The sequence below is a fragment of the Euprymna scolopes genome, chromosome 30, assembly GCF_053919585.1.
Source record: "Euprymna scolopes isolate OS-2025 chromosome 30, ASM5391958v1, whole genome shotgun sequence".
NCBI lineage: Eukaryota > Metazoa > Mollusca > Cephalopoda > Sepiida > Sepiolidae > Euprymna > Euprymna scolopes.
Window position 1 is genome coordinate 87,541,888 of NC_136511.1, and position 21,866 is coordinate 87,563,753.

Here is a 21,866-nt window from a genome sequence, read left to right on the forward strand (position 1 = left end):
TTTTAATTTTTAAAAATAAATGATGGGAAAAATTAAATAAAATATATACATAAGTTGGTAGCCTCATTATTCATAGGAACAATGAGGCTACCAACTTATATATATATATATATATATATATATATATATATATATATATATATATATATATATATATATATGGGGGCATAAACTAGTATGCATAAGTGATATAACAGTAAGTAAATTCAGAAATATAAATTTTCAGACGCGTAACCTCTATTTTAGAAGATTCCAGAATATTGCTTTTAGAATAAATATCATTAAAAAGAATGTTTATGCGTCATCTAAACGTTCAAATATAATGATTTCATCGAGATAAGGTTAAATAAGAACAGATACATCTATATTTGACATTTTCTCAGGTTATAGAACTATTTTGTTTGAAAGAGTTAGGAAACACGGAATGAATAGGCTATGTGCAAAGTAGATATCTGCCATGAAATCTACGAGGCAAACTCATCTAACTAAATACTATATATGAAAGCGTAAATAACAAAAAATGACTTTTAAGTAATTTTCACGAACGAATGTTCCACTCAATATGCGTAATACATATATGTGCATATATATATATACATATATATACATATATATATATATATATATATATATATATATATATATATATATATATATATATATATATATATATGTATAAACATAATTTTAAAGAGTTCCCCACGAAACAGAACTAAGCCGAAATACTTATGAAAATATTTCGATCGATCGTCAGTATATTTTTAAAAAACTCTGGAAAAATTGTAAAATTTTCTATTAAGCAAACAGATTATATAATTATGTATTTCTATAATATATACATTGTGTGTGTGTTCCAATTTTCAGAACCATTGTTCTCAGAGTGTCCGTAAATATACAATTTCAAATAAATATTGTAGAACATTACGAAAATTTAGCACTTCTAATTCCTGAGTTATACGCCCGATATAATTTGCATCACAGAACAATGAAAATCGCCAATAATCAAAATTTTATTTGCATATAATGTGTACATATAATTTCAAATCGTATTGCACACCATTATATATATATATATATATATATATATATATATATATATATATATAATATATATATATACACCCACATGTTTATTATAGAATACAAAACGTTTAAATAATATATTTATATGATTGAGAATGTATACATGTATGCCACGTTGGCAATGTAAAATGAAGAAAATATATTCAAATGAGTTGACGGTCACGTGATCGGGCAAGTGTATTTTTTATTGATTACTCAGTGCAACTGCTTGTTTTCATCGGTAAAGTTTAATTTCTTCAGAACCGCAATCATTTCGGGACCGAAAATACAGTGGTTACCAGAATCACAGGAGACGCCCTTATTATCAAGATATGTACGGTGAGTCAAGCACTGTCGTCCATGTATTAACGTGTTTTCTATTTTCACACATCAAACTCTCATCACCAATGACCCACCGTAATTATTGTCCTTTGGTGTTTTATTATCCACAGAAAATCCAGATACATGCCATCAGAAAAAAAAAATAAAATAGACTTATCAGTCTTAATTGGTTGTAATACAACTTAGCGCCTTTGTTTGAGCATCATTTTTCTCGGCAGAATAGAAATTTTCGCGATCTACCTATTCAAGAAAATAAGGAGACGTTTTCATCATAAAATATATGCACAAAATAAATAAATGAATAAACAGAAATGTAAATGTTTTTTCTTTAAATATTTTTAACTTTCTTATCATCATACGTGTATGCATAACAACATGTGTGTAATTACTTAAAGGATGTCCCAGCAAAAGTAAAGCGAGATACATAATATATAATATATATGAAATTTATATAATATATATATATATATAAAAACTACTTATAAATATATAATATGCATACACACACACACACACACACACACACACATATATATATATATATTGTACACCATTTATATGCACGCGCGCACACTCTGATGTCTGAATGTGTGTAATCTGTTTACAGAAAATATTAAGTCTGTGAAAAACATAAGAAATACAAATTGAAAATTAACAATCGTATAAACGTGTAACGTAAATTTTTGTTCTAGTTTTAATGGATCATTTATAGTAAATGTCTGTTTTTTTTTTTTACAAAGGCATCACCACATTATCAAGGCCCAGAGGCCACTCAAGGATAAGGGTTAAAGAGTGTACAGTAGAAATTGGTCAATATAGTAATCATTAGTAATGAAAATTTGGTAAATTTAATAACTTATATGGAACGGCTCATCAAGAACTTATTTACTTTAGACTTGAACACAACCATATTGTAGTCAGCCGGAAAGCAGGAAAACGGAAGACAATTCCACAGGCGTGCAGTTCTAAGAAAGAAGCTTTGTTCATGGAATCTACGTTTAGGTTTAGGCACAGATAAAGAGTGGGGGAAATTATTGATAGTGTTTACAGCTAGACGAGTGTTTCTTGTGAAAGTTTGGCGAGGGGGGACCATAGATTGAAGCTCAGTTGAACACTTTCCATGAAAATAACGATACATCAGAGACAAACTTATTTATAAAATCATAAAGAAATAACCTTATTCAGAAAACACATGCCAAAATGATGTTGCAATAAAAAAATGATTTCAATTCCTATATTTTTTTAATGTCTTGCGTAGATGGCATTCGTCTATTGTTTGTTTGTATTACTTTTATAGTAGAATATTCTGTAGAAGATTTGGGGGAATCATCCCTTCTTCATGTCGTTTCATCCCTCCAAAAACAATATTCAATTTTGCTACCAGTATATATATATATATATATATATATATATATATATATATATATATATATATATATATTTCTATCACCAAATCTCAGCGACTATTGATTAGAATTTAACAAATGAAGTTTCGTTCGAAGGATAATATCCTGAATTGTGTAGTGGGCGATATGACATTTAGTGTCGCACATTCAAGGGATAACCCATCATCCAGAGCTTGTTTTTGGCACATTTTACCATCATAAAATGTTTCAGTCATAGTAATTTTTTTACCTAATTTTGCATATGAATTACAAAATTTCTGATATTTCTCCCAAACCTCTGGCCTTGACGAATGGTTGGACTAAAACTTGCTGTTATTGTTTCAAATAATCTGAAATAAGAGCAAGGGGATAGTTGACTCAAAATACTTCTCATATGTTATATCTCCCCTTTTTGGTTTCATACATAAAGTAAATATCGCAGTTCATAAGGATTATTAGATACTGGAGATACTAATAATCGTTCCCTACTTCCAAAAGAGGGGAGATATAACGAAATATATAAGGGGAGATATATGAGAAATATTTGAAATCAAGTCTCCCCTTGCTGTTATTTCAGATTATTTGAAACTATAGCATCAAGTTTTAGTCTCCCCTTCATCAATGCCAGAGGTTTGGGATATATATATATATATATATATATATATATATATATATATATATTTGTTAAATATATGCAATTTTTTCTCATTTTCGAAATGGATTCTTTTGTTCCATTACCTCTGTCCTGTCGCAAATATTAAATTATAAAAATCATAAAGAAATAACCTTATTCAGAAAACACATGCCAAAATGATGTTGCAATAAAAAAATGATTTCAACTCCTATATTTTTTTAATGTCTTGCGTAGATGGCATTCGTCTATGTAAATCCCATAATAAAAGGACATATACATATACATATATATATATATATATATATATATATATATATATATATATATATATATATATATATTTATACGTATATATATATTTATATATATATATTATGTGCGTGTGTGTGTATGTGTATATGCATGTTGTCTGCATGTGTGTGTTTGTGTGTTACGTATTTTTAAAGAGTCCAATCAAATAAGAGGAATTTTATAAGCACAGCGATGACTTAACTTGTTTAGCTATTTATTTCCTCTCATATCTTTAAATGAGGAAAAATGCAAGTTAAAAAGCAAATTTAATATGAAATATTTTAAAGACAAAATGCAAATCTCGTCGTTTTCCGCCTTCTTGTACTTTTTCTAGGAAATTAGTTAAATTCTTTATTTCATGTGTTCAAAATAAACTCTTTCAATATTCTATCTCTTTGCTTTTGAATTAGCTATCTATATATATCTTTATATATATATGTGTATATATATGTATATATATGTATATATATGTGTATGTGTATAGATGTATGTATATGTATGCATATATATTCATATATATATATATATGTATATATATATGCATATATATATGCATATATATTTGTATAAAATATATCTACATACATACATATGTATACATATATGTGTATACTGTATATCTATATATATATATATACATAGGTATAGATATATGTATATATATGTGTACATATGGAGAGAGGAGAATAATGGAAAAGTATTCAAATAGACAAAATAGAGGTATAAAAAGGAACAAACCGAGTTATGTGTTCATTAACGTTTAGGAAGTCTCCAAATAAAGACGTAATTTGTGTGTTATGAACACATAACTCGGTTTGTTCCTCTTTGTATCTCTTTCTCTCTCTCTCTCTCTCTCTCTCTCTCTCTATATATATATATATATATATATATATATATATATATCGTTGTTGGCAGAACTCGAATATGAGTATCGATTTTTCCTATTATGACTGAGTAAGTCCTAGCTAAGAAGTATTTTATTTGATCCACGATATATGTGTTCGACACATTTCAGATGTCACCATTCGGTGCAGCAAACGTGCTTGATATGCAGGTTTACAAAGGTATCTTGCAGCAGGTTGCCGTGTATTACCTGGAGTATCACATATTCGGGGGTTCATCTCCCCCAGTAAATAAAACGCGCTCCAGATACCAGCCTTGAAATTTTTACAATATATATATATATATATATATATATATATATATATATATATATATATATATATATATGATGAGAACAATGAAAACATTATACATATAGTAGTACACACTCAGTCCAAATTATGGACCAACGGTATACTTCGCTAGTGGAAGCACTTTTCATTTATCTCCATATATAATATTTTGATTTATCTCCATATATAATATTTTGATTGCAGAAATTTCTCCCTGGACCAAAGTACCGTAGGGTATCAACAACAGATGCCATTACAAATTTACTATGTTTAGACTATTTGCCACTATCTTATGAAACTTTCGAACGATATTTACACACATTTAGCCGTTATAATAAAATCCTACATTTCATTTTAAGAGTAACACCATCACAATAGCAACCAACCTAAGAGGAAGGAGTTGTGATTTTTCTCTCTACATAGCAAGTCCTCACACTGTCTCGAGTCAACAACGGGAGAGAATATACACATTATAAATATATCGTGCTGGCACCCTTCGTAACTGTATCATAAACTCATAGACATAACATAATCTTTCCTTTTTCTGATTCAAAAATAACTGACTCCACAGACTAATTCCGCTTATTTTGATTGTGCGAGCTCTGATCATTCCTATATTCCGGATTAATGACATTCGCATGGTAAAAACGCTAATGTACCATTCAAATATGGCGTTGCAATGATACCTAAATTTTCTCTCTCGCCCACTTTGTACATTTCTTTTTATGCTAAAAAAACATTTCACGGCGTAAACCATACCTATAACAGTTTTTTTATTTCATATCTTTCTCTCTAGCTCGCTTAAAAAAAAAAAAAAAAAACAATTTTACGGCGTCAACATTTTTTACAACAGTTCTCTCTCGCTCTCTCTCTCTCTCTTTCTCTCTCTTTTTCTCTCTCTCTCTCTCTCTCTTACTCTCTCTTGCTCGCTCGTTTTTTTACATACCTTCTTACGCTGAAAAAAACATTTTATTACGTCAACAGTTTTTACACACAACAGTTTTTTTTTATTACACACAACAGTTTTTTCTCTCCTCTCTCTCTTTCTCACTCTCCCACTCCGTATATATTCTTCCCAACTCTCCTTCTCTCTCACTAACACACTCTCTCTCACTCTCTCATTTTCTCACTTTCTCGCTCTTCTCTCACTCCGATTATTATGAGATGAGGATAACAGTCCGTAAATAAATAAATACATAACTATTTTTATTAATTACGTACGAACAGTTTGTCACACTTATTCTTCCTTTAAAAAAATGAATTCTTTTTTTTTTTTTGGTGCGGGGATTCCATTTCCATTTTGGGGGTCCAAATGAGCCACAGCAACGCGTGGTTGGGTATGGCTAGTGTAAAATAAATCGATTGGCAAGAACAAAAGCAGGAAAGAAAGAAAATGTTTCCAATTGAACATTTTATAAAGACAAATATTTTACATGAATATATGTATCAGGGTGAAGATTCTTATAGCTTATTACATCCATACATTTATTATTTACTTCAACAGGGACTAATACGTGAGTAGAATTTAGTAGAATCATTTGCTTTACGATATTCACCAGGGGGGAAACAGAAATCTGCATATGTAACGTATGATCAATGATACCTACTTTTGCCTTTTTTTTGTTAGTAGTATAAATATATATGCTGCGGTTGAGGCGAATGCACGTAAGTAATAAAAATGAAAATATATTCATTCTCGGGGGTATGTGACCGAATTTCCGTATTTGGCCATTGCGGTCTAAAAACAGAAAAGGTTTGGGTAAAGATTGAGAGATCAGTGAGAACTGGTTTGTAAGCTATGGTCAAAACAAATGCACCTGAATTATAGAAAATAGAGATTTAACGACCGAATTTATATATTTTGGCCTCCCTAAACATAAAAATTATGATAACTCCAGTTTGGCTGAAATTAAAGGTTGACATATATGTTTATGACAAACCTCCGCTAAATGAAAACTGAAACTAAACATTTTACCTAAAGATGTGAATGTTCAGGTACAATGTCTGCCTCGAAATAAAAAAGAAATGTGTTGACGATGCTAGGGATTTCGACAACGATAGTGAGACTGGCGATGATGAGAGATTCTGATCAGATGTTTCAGTATGATATCAGAATGTCCATAGAATTAATATAATTAATATAATTAATACAGTCAAATTAGTTTGATTTCTGAGCATTTGGGGTCCTGAGAAATGTTTAATAATCAATATTAGATCAGAGTTTGCAATTCCGATCCCAACGCTGGTATTCCTCTTTCTATTTCTTCAGGTAATTATTTTACAAACCGGATTTGATTGCAACAAGGCAATTATTGATTCATGTAGGTCATAATTGAGAATACACAATATATATATATATATATATATATATATATATATATATATATATATATATATATATATACTTTACCTACGAAGGGCGTGCAATGAGTAACGCCCCCGACCCATTCCGATAGAAGTAGAGCAACGAAACTTGGCACAGTTATTAGTCTTTCTTTACATATAGACCACCCAGAGTTGTGCTTTTCTCCCATCGTTTGATGCAGGTCTGAAGAAAGTTTTGTAGAACACACCAGGTTGGTCCTCTAACAACGACGTGACTTCAGAAATCAAGGCTGCATAATCTGGGAAACGCTTTCCTTTAAAAAATAACTTCATGGCTGGGAAGAGGCGAAAGTCAGAGGGTGCAAGGTCAGGAGAATAGGGAGGATGGGGTAGGATTTCATAACCACACGCCCGTGCTTCTGATTTGGCGACATGCGAGTTGTGGACCGGAGCGTTGTTCTGCAGGAGGAAGGTACCTTTGCTGATCTTGTCCCACCTCTTGATTTTGATAGTTTCCCTTAATTTCCTCAAAAGTGAAGCATAATAGGCTCCTGTAAATTGTGGTACCCTTTGCCAGGAAATCTGTCATCACTACTCCGTCCTGGTCTCAGAATACTGTGAGCATGACCTTGCCAGCGAAGGGCTGCACCCTTGCCTTCTTTGGAGGTGGTGAGTCCAAGTGCTTCCACTGCATTAACTGGGATTTAGTCTCTGGATCATAGTTATGGACCCAGGTTTTATCCTGTGTAATCAATGTTTTGAAAAACTCTAACTCATCTTTTTGGCACATCTCCAAATTTATCCTCGAACACTCGACGCGTTCTCGCTACTGGGAATCCGTCTGGCAGACACCTTATGCATATGCAAATGGTCATGAATGATAGTTTCCACAAACCCTGTACTGGGCTATTTGGCGAATAGTAATGCGCCGATCTTCGAAAATGGCAGCCTCAACTTGACGGACAGATGCCTCAATAATTGCAGAAGGGGGCGACCAGGTTTCCACAGACTTCCGGCCATGTTTGAATTCACGATGCCAGCGTTTTACAAGGTCATATGATGGGGCATTATCACCATGTTTCTTTCATTTCATCAAAAGTCTCATGTGGTGTGCGACCTTTCAAATACAAAAACCGGATCACTGCTCAACATTCAACAGGCTCCATTTCACACCTGACTCAGTTCAAACACCTGTAAAACAGAAACCACAATTAGTTCAGAGTTGTAATTTACCACATAACCCGTAGAGATAGAAATCATTTCACACGCAAAATTTCAGCTAGATCAGACAACTGGAAGTGGATCAGGGGCATTACTTATTGCACGCCCCTCGTATGTCTACAAACAGTCTTCCAGGTTTAATCCAAATGTTTGGACGATTATTCTCCGAAAAAATACTATTTTTAACACCATCAAGCTTATGAAAAAGAGTCCTAACTAGACAATGATGAGGCTGAATTGGCCCCAAATAATGATTTTAATTGTCTATACCATTTATCTTCTCCAATAAGCTTAATCTTTGATCATTTAGGATCCTGAAGATAGTTCAATATCAGTCTTGGACCGGATTTTGTAATTCTGAAAATTTTCGGATCCAAACCCTGGCATTTCCACTACAAAATATCTTCCGGTAATAATTTTGCAAACCGAATTTGATTGCAATAAGTCAATTATTTACATATTTCAGAATATATCTATACTTTACCTATGTCCACACGCGATTTTTCAAAGGTGATATGAGGGTTAATCCAAATATTTGGATGATCATTCTCTGAAACAGGGCAATCTTTCATCCCTCCAGGCTCTGAAAAAAGGGGCAGAATGAGGCAATATATATGCAAAATCGTGAAATTTATTTTTCTTAATGAATTTATGGTCCATATAATATATGGATATAATCACTTACAAATAGATAAATTTTGATATCTTTGTAATTTCCAAAATTTTGCAGAATTATATTAAATACTAAAGTAAATTGTCAGAATTCCGAATTTTCTTAACTTTCTGACATTCCAAAATTGGTTTTAGATGACATATTGTTATGATCTGTTGCATTTAATCAGAAATGTTATCTACTTTCTAGGCATTTTAATATTGTGTACCTTGCTTGATAGTCACTTTTGACAAAATTAATAACTCCTAGCATACTGACACACACACACACATACATCCATACACAAACACACACATACATAATTTGATTATGCTCAGCAATATTTTGTTTGGTCACGGTAAAGCGTATGTGTGTTCGCTGGCGTGGACGATTAATTTACAATTAAACACAAGAATTAAAAAAAAAATACTTGCACAAAGGAACCGAAATGTATGTTGGTAGAATGTAATCTAATAAATGTGCAGAAGAATATGTTAATTGATTTTTTGCGACACGGGTGATTTGTTTTTTTATTTAGAATCTAAAGTGGGTCGCAATATTAGTTGCAATAGAGTTTATATTGAAAAGACTCAGCTAAGTCAAAATATTATGTCTCTATTCATGATATTAAAATATACTCAAATAGAAACATATACATACATGATAATAATCATATGAGAAAAGTACCTCATTTAATTATGATTGTTTTTCCGAGAACGAATATGTAAAAATAGTGAATTAATGAGGTTATCTTTCTGCAAAGCCATATCGAAATTAGTAAATTTTAGAATCTCAATCTCTTACATATTATGATGCTTCTATTTATAATACACATTATAATATACATTTGTCGTTTTTCTCTTAGTGACAATGCAATTAATAAACCAAATTTACTGAATATACTAGCTGTCCCGATCAAACTTTTCTTGTATTAAACGAATCTATTGATATCATGTCCGCACAATTACGTCCTAAACTGTTATTTTCAACAACATTATATATATATATATATATATATATATATATATATATATACATATACATATATATATATATATATATGTGTGTGTGTGTGCGTGTGTGTGTGTGTGTGTGTGTGTGTGTGTGTGTGTGTGTGTGTGTGCTGAGAGAGAGAGATAATAGTTTAAATAAAAAAGACGATGTCTCCCCTCGGACCTCTTTTAACCAAATAGTTGTTTATTAGTGAGGTAACCGAAAATAAAATAAGTAATTGTAGGTATTCCACATGAAATTAAATAAGTATAGTAGATTTTCATAATATTTATCTCACACTCATTCTTCATTTTATTAATTTGAAATGTTAGAAAAATGTGTTAACTGAAGACGTATACCGCTATTTTGTATTAAAACTGACTTGTTCCTATAGTAAATTTTACCAGTATAAGTTTCCGTATTATTCTCCAAGCAGATCAAGGGAAATAATTAATTATTGAGGGATCTTAAGTATTTTAGTGAACAAAAGTGACAATTTAAGCGAAGCATTATTATGACTTTACTTAGTAAGAAATGAAGTAAGTATATGATTATACTTAGATGTATTTATTGGATGTTAAATTGTTTATTAAATATTGTAATGAATAACTTAATAGCAAAGCGATACACGCATGCGCAGAAATTTGCGGTAGATAGATTTTAAAGATTTTTTAAAGTAGTTGTATATTTAAACAAATCAGCAGTCGACGGCTAGCAATAGAAATAAATTTAGTTAAGATAGCAAAATTATCGTTGAACGAAAATACCTAAATAATAATTAAAACATGTGTAGCCATTGCAATTTCGCGTACTTATAATAAAAACTAGAGGTTACTGATGTATGTCCTTATATGTGTGCTACTGAAAAAATATTAAACTGCATATCATATGTAATCAAATCCATCGTTTAAATTTCAATTTTCAATAGTAAATAAGACACTAATAATCACATTTAAGCACAATCGAATATACGTCGCACGAGGTGCTTTCAATAAGTTTGCGGACTTTTTTGATACAACATTTAAAATTGTTGTAGACTCTTGAAAATTCAGTATACATCTTAAGAGATGACTGACTAATTTTTATAATTTCAGATTAAAATGAAAAATAACAGCAAGAATTGGAATATACCCTACTGAATCTTGATTGTCATAGTTGGTCGATTTATAAATTGCAATCTGGACGTGAGAAGACTTTGTAAGGAGGATATGCAATAAGATTTTGGTTTTACTTTATAAAGAGGCCACAGAATTTATCAATGCTTCAGACTGCTTTTGGACCATTTTGCATGAATCCAGCATCAGTTTCTGAGTTGCACAAGAGATTCAAGGAAGACAAGGAGTCTGCAAGTGATCATGAGATGAGTGGGAGGAGTAAAAAGTCAGAAAGTCAGAAAGAGTTAGTTGGTAAAATAAACATAAGAACCGTTGTGTGTCTATACAGGTAATAAGTGCACATTGTAATATCTATGTGGAAACCGAACACACAATTATCAGTTTGTCCCAAGAGTTCTCTATCCTTATCACAGACTATTTAACCAAAATGGGCATCAAAGCAGTTGCTCAGGTCTCTATAGTCCAGATTTTGCTCCCTGTGACTTTTGGTCATTCTACAAGCTCAATAAAAACCTTAGATACATTTGAGGAGATGAAGGAGGCTGCGACGAGTGTCATTAACATGGTCACACAAGAGGACCTCCATAGAGTCTTCCAGAAGTTGTTTGAACGATACAACAAATGTATTAAAGCTGGAGGAAATTACTTCAAAGGGGACTAGAGTTTCATGTGTGTACTTTCAATAAAAGTGTCCATACAATAAAAAATCTGGAAACTTATTTAAGCCACCCTATATGTATTACATTTTATATTACCTTAACATTCTATTTTATATATTACATACGATATGGTATATAATTTAAAATTATTCGTAGAACTGATATATATTTGTATACATGTAACATTTCGAAAATCATAATTATAGAATCAACGAAACACTGAGTTTAAAAAGATAATTATACGAAGTAGACACTGAGTTATCTGCATGTTTTAACGACTGATTCTTACAAACACGTTTATTTGTCGCAATTATGGTTAAATGCCATTCAAAAAAATCTAAGTTCGAATTTGTGTTTCGTGGCGTGCTCTTTGATTATGACCTAAATAACATGAATTTATTTGACTTTTATAGATTCGATTTTTACATTTTCTAACATTTAATAACATTTTAATTCTATCAATTTAATTGCATGTCTCCCTAAAATCTCTCCTCAGAAGAAGAAACTGAATTGAAACAGGTTGTGCCTTCTAAATATCCTCCAAGAGGAGCCATCTCAGGTAGGATGAATATAAAACGTATATAACAATTTTTATTATTTTATACGTTTCAAATTAACTCATTTTTACGTTTTGTTCAAAATGTAATGCGACTATTATTTTTACATTTATAAATATATATTTATTATACTAATATTGTTTAATAAGTCAAAGTTTCTTTTCTAGTCATTTTATCTATATAGTTATAAGAAAAACGTACAGCACAATATAATCTTATTTGAGAAATCAAGTTTTAATTCCTTGTAGAAAGAAGAAATTAATTATGTTTTACACTCATTAATCCGTTGTATGTACAACAGTGCCCATTCCAACCACCACAAAATAAAACTCAATGACTTATTGCAATAAATTTTAGCATTTCGTTATTGTTTATCTCCGTTTCCTTAGTTTATGCGCTTGTTAATTTTTAGTAGGTCAAACAAATACAAGCCGACGTTCGTTACAAAATATATAGCTGTACTGACATTTCACAATAATCTCGTTATCTATTTGGTTGCCATGTGTTTTTAGTCTACTTTATAAAGTTTAAAATCTATATTATTACCCCGTTAAATATTTTTTACAACGGAGTAACCCCTTATCAAGGCCAGGATGTCACTCGACAATAAGGGTTAATGAGTGTACAGTAGTCAATGGGATGTATCTACTTCATATAAGTTCAATTGACCTGTTCAGGGAAAAGTATGGCGATAGATCCCCATCTCACTAACAAAAATAATTTTTTTTTTTATTGCTTACCAGAATTCAGTTATCAGCTTTACGTATGCAATTATTGAGAACATCAACTAATTCCCTCGAAACATTCCCGACTTGATTTGAATAAAAATGTCTACCCCTTTTGCTAACATTTGACGATAGGTAGCGCATTCGAAAAGTATACTAAAATAGAATGGCTCGAATTTTTTTTTTTTTCTTGCAAAAGAATGTGGGCAGACGTTCAATTCAACATTTTAGAACGGGTTTATTTTGAGGAAAAATAGCAAATGAATCACAGGTCGACAATTTACAACAATAAATGCTAATAATAGATTTTAACAATAGTGTTTTCTTTAGTTTTCTTCAAAGTTACATTTTGTCGATTAATTTTATGTTCATAGCATAATGCCTTACTCTGTAAGTTAACAGTTTTAAAGATATAACGTTTGTAGAACTCAATTGTGGAATCGATTTAATCAAAACTTGCAGAAATAAAATAAATTTTACTTTTAGATAATTTCTAGTAAAGTAAAACACAAAAAAAATGATCCTATACATTAAAAATGTAAGTTCAAAGAAAGCTATAAGAAAAATTAGTATCATATATTACAGCATGAAATAAGACCAGAAAAAGACGATGTTATAATTTGCAATTAGATCCCATGGTTGCGCTGATAGACAAAGTTCGATCAGACTGATGATAACGAAGCCCGGCTTTTATTTGGTTGACACACGTAAAATAGAGCGCCTAAACGTTAATAAACTGGAAAGAAATTTATTGGTTGGTGGGGATTATTGGTTATTTACTGATGAAATGTGGTCAATAAATTGAATAACGAATGGCTTGGGTTGGAATAGGAACTACTTGTATATAAAATGTGTTGTAATAAAAAAATATGCACAAATTATTTTTAACATAACTATTTTTCTATTCTATCACGTAGACAAGAAAGTTCTTGCGGTTTTTAACTTTTAAATTCAGATGAACATATCTCGGCTCAAAGAAAATTTATTCATCGAAATGAGCATCATCACAATCAAAACCCTTTGGCCAACGCAAAACAAGTTTATTTATGCCATTAACGTAAAAATCTTAGGTTCTGGTGAGAATTAAGTACCTAGAGGCGTTTTTATATCGCTTAGGTTTTTGAAGAATTTCTCACGCATAAAGTTGCCAAGATGTTTGAATAAGTAGTAGTCGGGCGAGGCACTTTCGTAGCCCAATTCTTTAACCTTCCGCAGGATGTTTAGCAACGTGCGTCGAGAAGAATGGGACCTTTTCTGTTTATGCTGGATTTTGTCGAGGTTTTTGATGCATTTTATCCATTTGTTGACAGTACTTCCCAGTCGTACTCGTTTTGTTGCATTCAAAGACTGTAATAGATAAGACCAGTTGCAGACCACCAAACAGTCAGCATGACCCTCTTTTGGTGCAACTCTGGCTTTGGGAAGTGTCATGGAGCTTCATTTGCGTCTAATCACTGAGCTGAGCGTCGCCGATTGTCGTAGACAATCCACTTTTCATCGTAATTCACAACCAGATCGAGAAACGGTTAGTTCTTGTTGCGTAAAAGAAGGGAAGATGATACTTCATAACGGCGTTTCTTTTGGTTGCTTTTTATTCCTGAGGCACCCATTGATATTTTTTCTTCTTTTTTTTTACAGTGATCACCACTTATCAAGGCCCGGAAGCACCTCAGGGATAAGGGTTATTGCAAGTACATTACGTTAGTGTGGAGATTTGATGAAGTGTTTAATTAAGAGGGCGGTTCATTAGGAATTTTTTAACATTGGACTTTAAGACATCCAAGTTGTAGTCTGGAGGGAAGCAGGCAGACGGAACAGAATTCCACAGGCGTGCAGTTCTAAGAAAGAAGCTTTGTTCATGGAATCCGCGTTTTGATTTAGGCACAGATATAGAGTGGGGGAAATTTTTCACAGTGGATTCAGCTAGACGGGTGTTTTTCGTGTAAGATTGGCGATGGGGGACCAGAGATTGGAGTTCAGACGAGCACCCGCCATGGAAATAACGATAAAACAAGGATAGGCTCGCAACGTCTCTTCTGTGGGAGAGAGGTTGCAGGGTAGAGAAAAGGGCACCCCCACTAAGCCACGAAGTCTATTTTGTACTCTGTCAAGGCAGGATAGGCTGTTTTTAGCAGCTCCTGTCCAGATATGGCAACAGTATTCCATCCTTGGAGTACTTGACTTTTATATAGATAGAGAATTGCATCAGTAGTGAGATATCTTCTGGAGCGGTAGAAGGATCCCACCATCTTTCCAGCGACCTTGGAGACCTTTTTCTTATCTATCTTAAGTGGTTGGAAATCAACTTATACGTTACGTCTAATTAAGAAGTAATTTCTCGAACAATTGTTCGTGGATGTTCTTCGACTAAAACTGTTAACTGATCGTTTAAAACATGCGATGGTCGACTACTACGCTCATCATCCTTAAGACTCGCCTCCACCAAGAAATTTCGTAAACCACAATTGTGCTGTGTATGTAGTAATGGCTCCAGGACCAAAAGCTTCACTGATATCGGGAGCTGTTTCAGCGGTTTTATAACCTAGTTTGAATTGAAATAAGAAAATTGTGCGAGATTGCTTTTTTTCATTCTATGTTCCGAAAAAGAAGGAATAATTATTTAAAAACACTTGTAATTTAAACGAAAAATTGCTTGTAAAAATGATATAAAAAGTAAAGGTGTTATAACGAAAACTTATTTACAAATACATAATTTGAAACTAAAATTAAAAATTTCGCAAGAGCATTCTTTTCAACCACACACACACACACACACACACACACACACACACACATATATATATATATGTGTGTGTGTGTGATTGCGTGTGGGTGTGGTTTATATAGTCTTGGAAAGGAAAGTATATTTCTATACATATACAATTGTTATCAGAACGTAAATCTTTTAAAAAAGCGAAATTTATCAAGACAAAAGCTTAACACTGTTAAGAGAAGCAAACAAATGAAGGATGAGGAATAAGTTATATAGAACTTTTATATCATCAGAACTATAAGAAAAGTAAAGGGGAAACTTTAAAAAATCTATTTAAGCCTTGACATTTCGAAGTTAAATGCATTTTTCAGATGATAGGAAGTACCAGAATTACAGAAAGTGCAAATATAAAAAAACTGCCCTAATAGAACTTAGATATAAAATAAAAATCAAGAATAGAGTATTATGGTAAAAAGTAATTAAAAGTAGCTACAACATATAAGGGTAAATCGAATGTAGGTAGAAAAGAGGCTTACCTTTTTTTCTGTTGTTCTTGGCCTTCGAGCCGGGATCAAAGTGTAGTATCTTTTCTGCAGATGCTGCACTTAAGATAATTTGTACCAGTCAATGTAGGGAAAACCCTCTATACTGGGACAATTATTATTTTTGGTAACCAGAGGGCCTCATTTTTGCCTACTTTTAGGGGAGCTGATATTTATCCCACATTAAAAACGGCCTTGTGCCTAATTTGCTTTGGTGGGGAAGCAAATAAATGCAATATATATATATATATATATATATATATATATATATATATATATATATATATATATTAGATCACTATGAAATAATGAAGGTTATTTAAGAAAAGACAATAATAAAAGCAGCAATGTAAAACTAAAGAAGATAGATGAGAAAGTGGGAATCGAGTAAAGGGGGAATAATAACAATAATTTTTTTTTTATTTTTATTTTATTTTTTATTTTGTATCTTTTTACTTTTCATTTATCATTATTCTAAATTGACTCTTAAAATATCGGATTTTAAATTTTGTATGTTCCAACTACTTTCGTTTTATCAAGAATATTTAGCTAACAATCGAGTTTCACTTTATAAAAGAAAAGTCTTTCTAAGGATATATTTACGGTTTGTTCATCACCCAAAATGAGGCAGAACAAATATATAATTCTTCAAATTGTATTTTTCGGAATGAAATTTAAATATAAAAACTATAAATTTTATTTTGCTCCATCTTGTGTATTGAGTAATTCTTATTAAGCTGGGATTGTCCTATACAAAAATATTATCTCCCAGGAATATTGATACCACAAGAGTCAATAATCTGTGATCCAATTCATCTCAATATTCTAATATATATATATATATATATATATATATATATATATATATATATATATATATATATATATATGCTAAAAAGTCTTATATCACAAATTTGAAAGTATTGTTTATCTGAGCGTTCATTTCGTTAAGCATATTAAAATTCTGATGAGTCATTCAAAAATTCACATAATTGTATGAATGGTCCTGCGTAAAGAAACAGGTGCTATCAGGAGTTGAATAAATAAACGGTAAGATGAACAATATCTTGGAATTTTGAATATAGACTTTGTCGTTTATGTTTATATGCTCTGTAGTTATATTTAACATACATTGAGCCTCATAAATAAAATGATTGGTATAAATAAAGGGTGAAATAAAATTGAATAAGCATATTTTCCCATACACACACACACACATATATATATATGTATATGTATATATATATATATATATATATATATATATGATGGTCAGTTCTTATTGAAATGGTATTTAAAAAGGACAAAAAATTGAGATAAAACTAAAAAACAGTAAGCAATTTAAGTCATAACCTTCAAAATATTGTAATAATTTTATTGCTCGATGCATAAAAATAATATTGTTTCTTTTCTTTTTTCTTTTAATTTTGGCTCTTCTTTAATGATTCCCAGTATTTCATAGTGACACACACACACACACACACACACACACACACACACACACACATATATATATATATATATATATATATATGACACACACACACACACACACATATATATATGTATATATATATATATATATTACTTACGTATGTTGAGATTTACGCTTATACTTTGTATCTACTTTTTATTACTTGTAGCCATATTATCCTATCCCTTAAATCTCATTTTATACCCACATTTTATTGAGCCAGTATTTGTATATTTGCATATTTCATAATTTTTGTCTTTTTTTCTTCTAATGAGAAGCATTTGGCTTCGAAATAGCATGGCCTAAAGAGGTTTTTCTTTATTTTCCCCTTTAGTTTTTCTCATTATTCTGATAATATAATAAAGTTATATATAACTGTCATTTCTCATCTTTCATTCAATATTATATTTATATACTATATATATATATATATGTGTGTGTGTGTGTGTGTGTGTGTGTGTGAATAAAGTTATGACATTTTCATAGGAAAACTGCATATGTATATTTGTACATATAGAGAGCAACATTATTATGTGTGCGGGGCTGCGTGGTTGCGTGCCTGCCTGTATGTGTGTGTGTTAAGGCTTATTAATTCTTGGTAAAAAAACAATGTCTATATTTATGTACTATACATATATGCGTAGTGTTATAATGTATAAGGAAGAATACCTATGTTTATGTGTGTGAGTAAGCATCCGCTTGATTCACGTATTTAACACAAACGTTTTTACATAAGTCTATTTTTATGCTAAATATGTGCGTGTGTGTAGGATTGTAAAATTTAGATAGGGATACGATGCGTGTATTTTCATACTATATATATATATATATATATATATATATATATATATATATACTTATCTTCCTACGTCAGTGTTCAGAATTATAAAGCATTTATAGGGAAACTATGTCTCAATCAGCTCCCATGAGTGACAGGTAGTTTTTTTGTCTTGATAGCATCAGACTAAGACGAGATTTTTCCAGCTATCATATGTTGTTTATTCTAGATCCGCCCTATAAACATACATCTGCATATCCTCACCGATAGGCTTGCTTTAAATATTAGACGTATACGTACGTTTAGTCGAACCGATGCTTGTATTTCTATTTCCCGTTTTATCAGACCATTCACAGACGAAAACAAGAATGTCAGCGGAGCCTTTTATACAACCACCAAAACGACCAGGTACGTGCCATCTTATATATCACGCCAACCTTGCGTTCCTTGCTCGTCAATTAAAATAATCAATTATGGCGATGCTCGGGCATCAATAACAAATTATTATCGCTTGTATCAATAAACTAATATAAGTGATGTTAAATAAAACTGTGACATTCCAAAATAAAAAAAAAATCAAATCCCATCACATTATGAGTTTTGATCAGAAACGTTTGATCTTTGTCATAAAGTTGATATTTGGATTATTCTGATAACGTTTAGGTCGATATAACCTTCTATATTCTACAATGCTTTATCGAACGCGAAAATCTTTAAGGCAAATTCGGAAATATATACAGAATTTAAAATTAAAATCAATTTTTTTATTTAATAGAAGGATATACACTGTTCTAGCTCTGTGGTGCAACGAATAGTTTTATATTACTGAATTCTGAAAATTTAAGTTTCAATCCACAGTATAGAAATAATTAGTGAAAAAAACTAGAAATTCCTTTACACTATTACACGATCATCACTCACGGAACGAGAACAAACTGCCGCTGTATATTACATAAATTGTTCTACTTAAATGTTCGTGTGGATTCCCGATTTCGACAAAATGCACCGAAAGAACATTGAAGGTTACATCGGCCAAAACGTTGTAAGAATTTTATCTAAAATGAGCTTATCAATCTTAGTGATCCAAGTAATAAAAATTATCAGTGTTCATCTAAACATTTCGAAACAAAGTCCCTTATGTTTATATGTATCTGAAGCCCATCGACACTCTAACCGCGTGATACAGAAACCTGAAATAATTTGTGTTAGATTTACGTTTTTATCAGAAACAACTTATCCATTAGCAAAATGAGAATAGGAAATCTATTTTAACGGCGACATTGTAAACCATACACTGTCATTTTTCATGCATTCAATAAAGTTTATTAAGTTCTGTTTAGTTATGCGTGTGTCTAAAATCGTTGAAGACTCAAATGCAGTAGCATCAACATCCAAGCGTCAGCGAATTCGTGAATCAGAAAAGTGATATGATTATTGATTTTCTCATAGCAATTGCAACAGAAAATTTGTTAAATATTTGCCCAAGAAGACATTGGCGCCCAATAATTATGTAGTTTTAATCTGTTGTTTCGCCATTGTTTAAAAGAAAGGTGCTTGAATTTAAACATTGTTTTGTTGCGGGGCACGATTATCGTTTACTGGTTTTCAGGTCAGGAATCATCCGATCAAAGTGATTGTGAGACAAAGCTGGTGAACGGCAACGATGAAGATGCAGATGAAGAAGAAAACGAAGATGGCCGTGGTCGTATTGGTGATGCTGCTCAAGAAGGTAGAAAGTTGTGTCGATTCTGCCTCGGTTTACTTTCCTTTATTTAACGGGTGTTTTTGCTTTAAATTTGCTTTGGAGAAGGGTCTTCTTATTAATAGCTTTGCTTTACCTTTCCTGCAAAACAATTTTCCGCCGGTTCGTTAGTTTTCTTTGCAAACGTTCCTCTCTTTAAGGGTAGGACTATATATATTTTTTTCAAAACAAAATATATATTTTTCAAATGCCAGAAAATGTAAATGGATCCGTACATTAACTCCATCGTGATATCAAACCTGATCGCATGTACGGTGGAGAGCATCCAATCTCGTATTCCGGGTGACGCGGTTTTAAACTTATTCCGATACGCTTAATATTTTCTTAATTTTTGCGAAGTCGAGAAGTTTAATTAAATAGTTGTCCGATAATTCCTTTGTTTTGCCCCAGAAAACGTTGTCTTTGTATATTTAAGCGTCTTTGTTGTGCTGTGTCTGAAAATCAGTGTCGAAACAAGTTAGAATAAATGTTTGCATGAAATAATGAGAATTACTTATTTGCCTTAAAAATATATTATAACTTAAGAATATGGATCTGTTATGTAACTAAGAACACAATAGGCGTTTTCGTTTATATCTGTTTCAGGATGACTCTAACTTTCATCACAGAAATATCTCCATCACCTGACAACTGTAACAAACTATAATATTTGGGATTTTATATATTAAAAATGATCATTTAGGAGTTTATAATTAACAACTTAAATCCCCATTGTTTAGGACGTACGGTTGTAACCTTTCCTCTACACGCCCGAGTTGGAATAAAAAAGGATTTACGTATCAACAGATCGTTGCGCGTGTTATCAAATATTCAATTAGAACTATATAAGATTTCAGCACAGTTATGTTTGACGGAACAATAGAAACCTACCCCTGTGGATTTAATAAATGATTCTGTTTGAAATTTTTTACAACTTAAAAGGTTTTTCGAGTGATACTAAGGATTCGATCACGAAAGGTTTAATACTTCTATTCAGTCATGGATAACGGAAATTGAGCAAGCTACTCTGTGGATTAAATAAATTGTTCTGTTCCAAATTCTATGTAGATTCTTAAGTTTGACAAGATATACCTGAAGAAAGGTGGGATGTTACATTGGTGGAAACGTTAAAAGAACAGCATCCAAGACGCTTACAGTAGTCTGAATAATCAAATAATAGAAATTATCAGTCCTTATCTTAATCATTTCAAAACAGGAATATATATATATATTAATTTCGTGACTTTTTAGTTCATAATATATACTCAGAAAGTAACGATTCTGTAAATAACGATAATGTCAATTAATTAAGCAATTAAACAAAAATTATGAATAACACAAAAATTGGTCTGATTTTTGTGAATGAAAATGCATTCGTTTTTTATATTAATTTTTAAAAACTTTTCTAGTACTTGCTAGAACTAACACGGTGGTGATTATCATTATTACACCTGTTAGATCTATTTTGCATAACGTCACTAT

The 21,866-nt window shown here is 31.5% G+C and overlaps 1 protein-coding gene across 28 annotated transcripts in view; it reads left to right on the forward strand.

Moving 5' to 3' along the window:
* LOC145254883 (uncharacterized) overlaps positions 1-21,866 on the forward strand; it is a 751,603-nt gene that overhangs the window by 705,054 nt on the left and 24,683 nt on the right. For 11 of the 28 annotated variants that reach the window (XM_080113769.1, XM_080113782.1, XM_080113768.1 and 8 more), the window contains 4 exons: positions 1,324-1,401; positions 12,351-12,431; positions 18,989-19,051; positions 20,253-20,372. The exons of 2 other annotated variants lie outside the window; for them this stretch is intronic. In XM_080113769.1, the coding sequence (XP_079969895.1) occupies positions 1,324-1,401; positions 12,351-12,431; positions 18,989-19,051; positions 20,253-20,372 (342 nt within the window). The remainder of the gene's footprint in view (positions 1-1,323; positions 1,402-12,350; positions 12,432-18,988; positions 19,052-20,252; positions 20,373-21,866) is intronic. 15 more of the 28 variants (XM_080113781.1, XM_080113772.1, XM_080113793.1 and 12 more) reach the window with 10 other exon arrangements.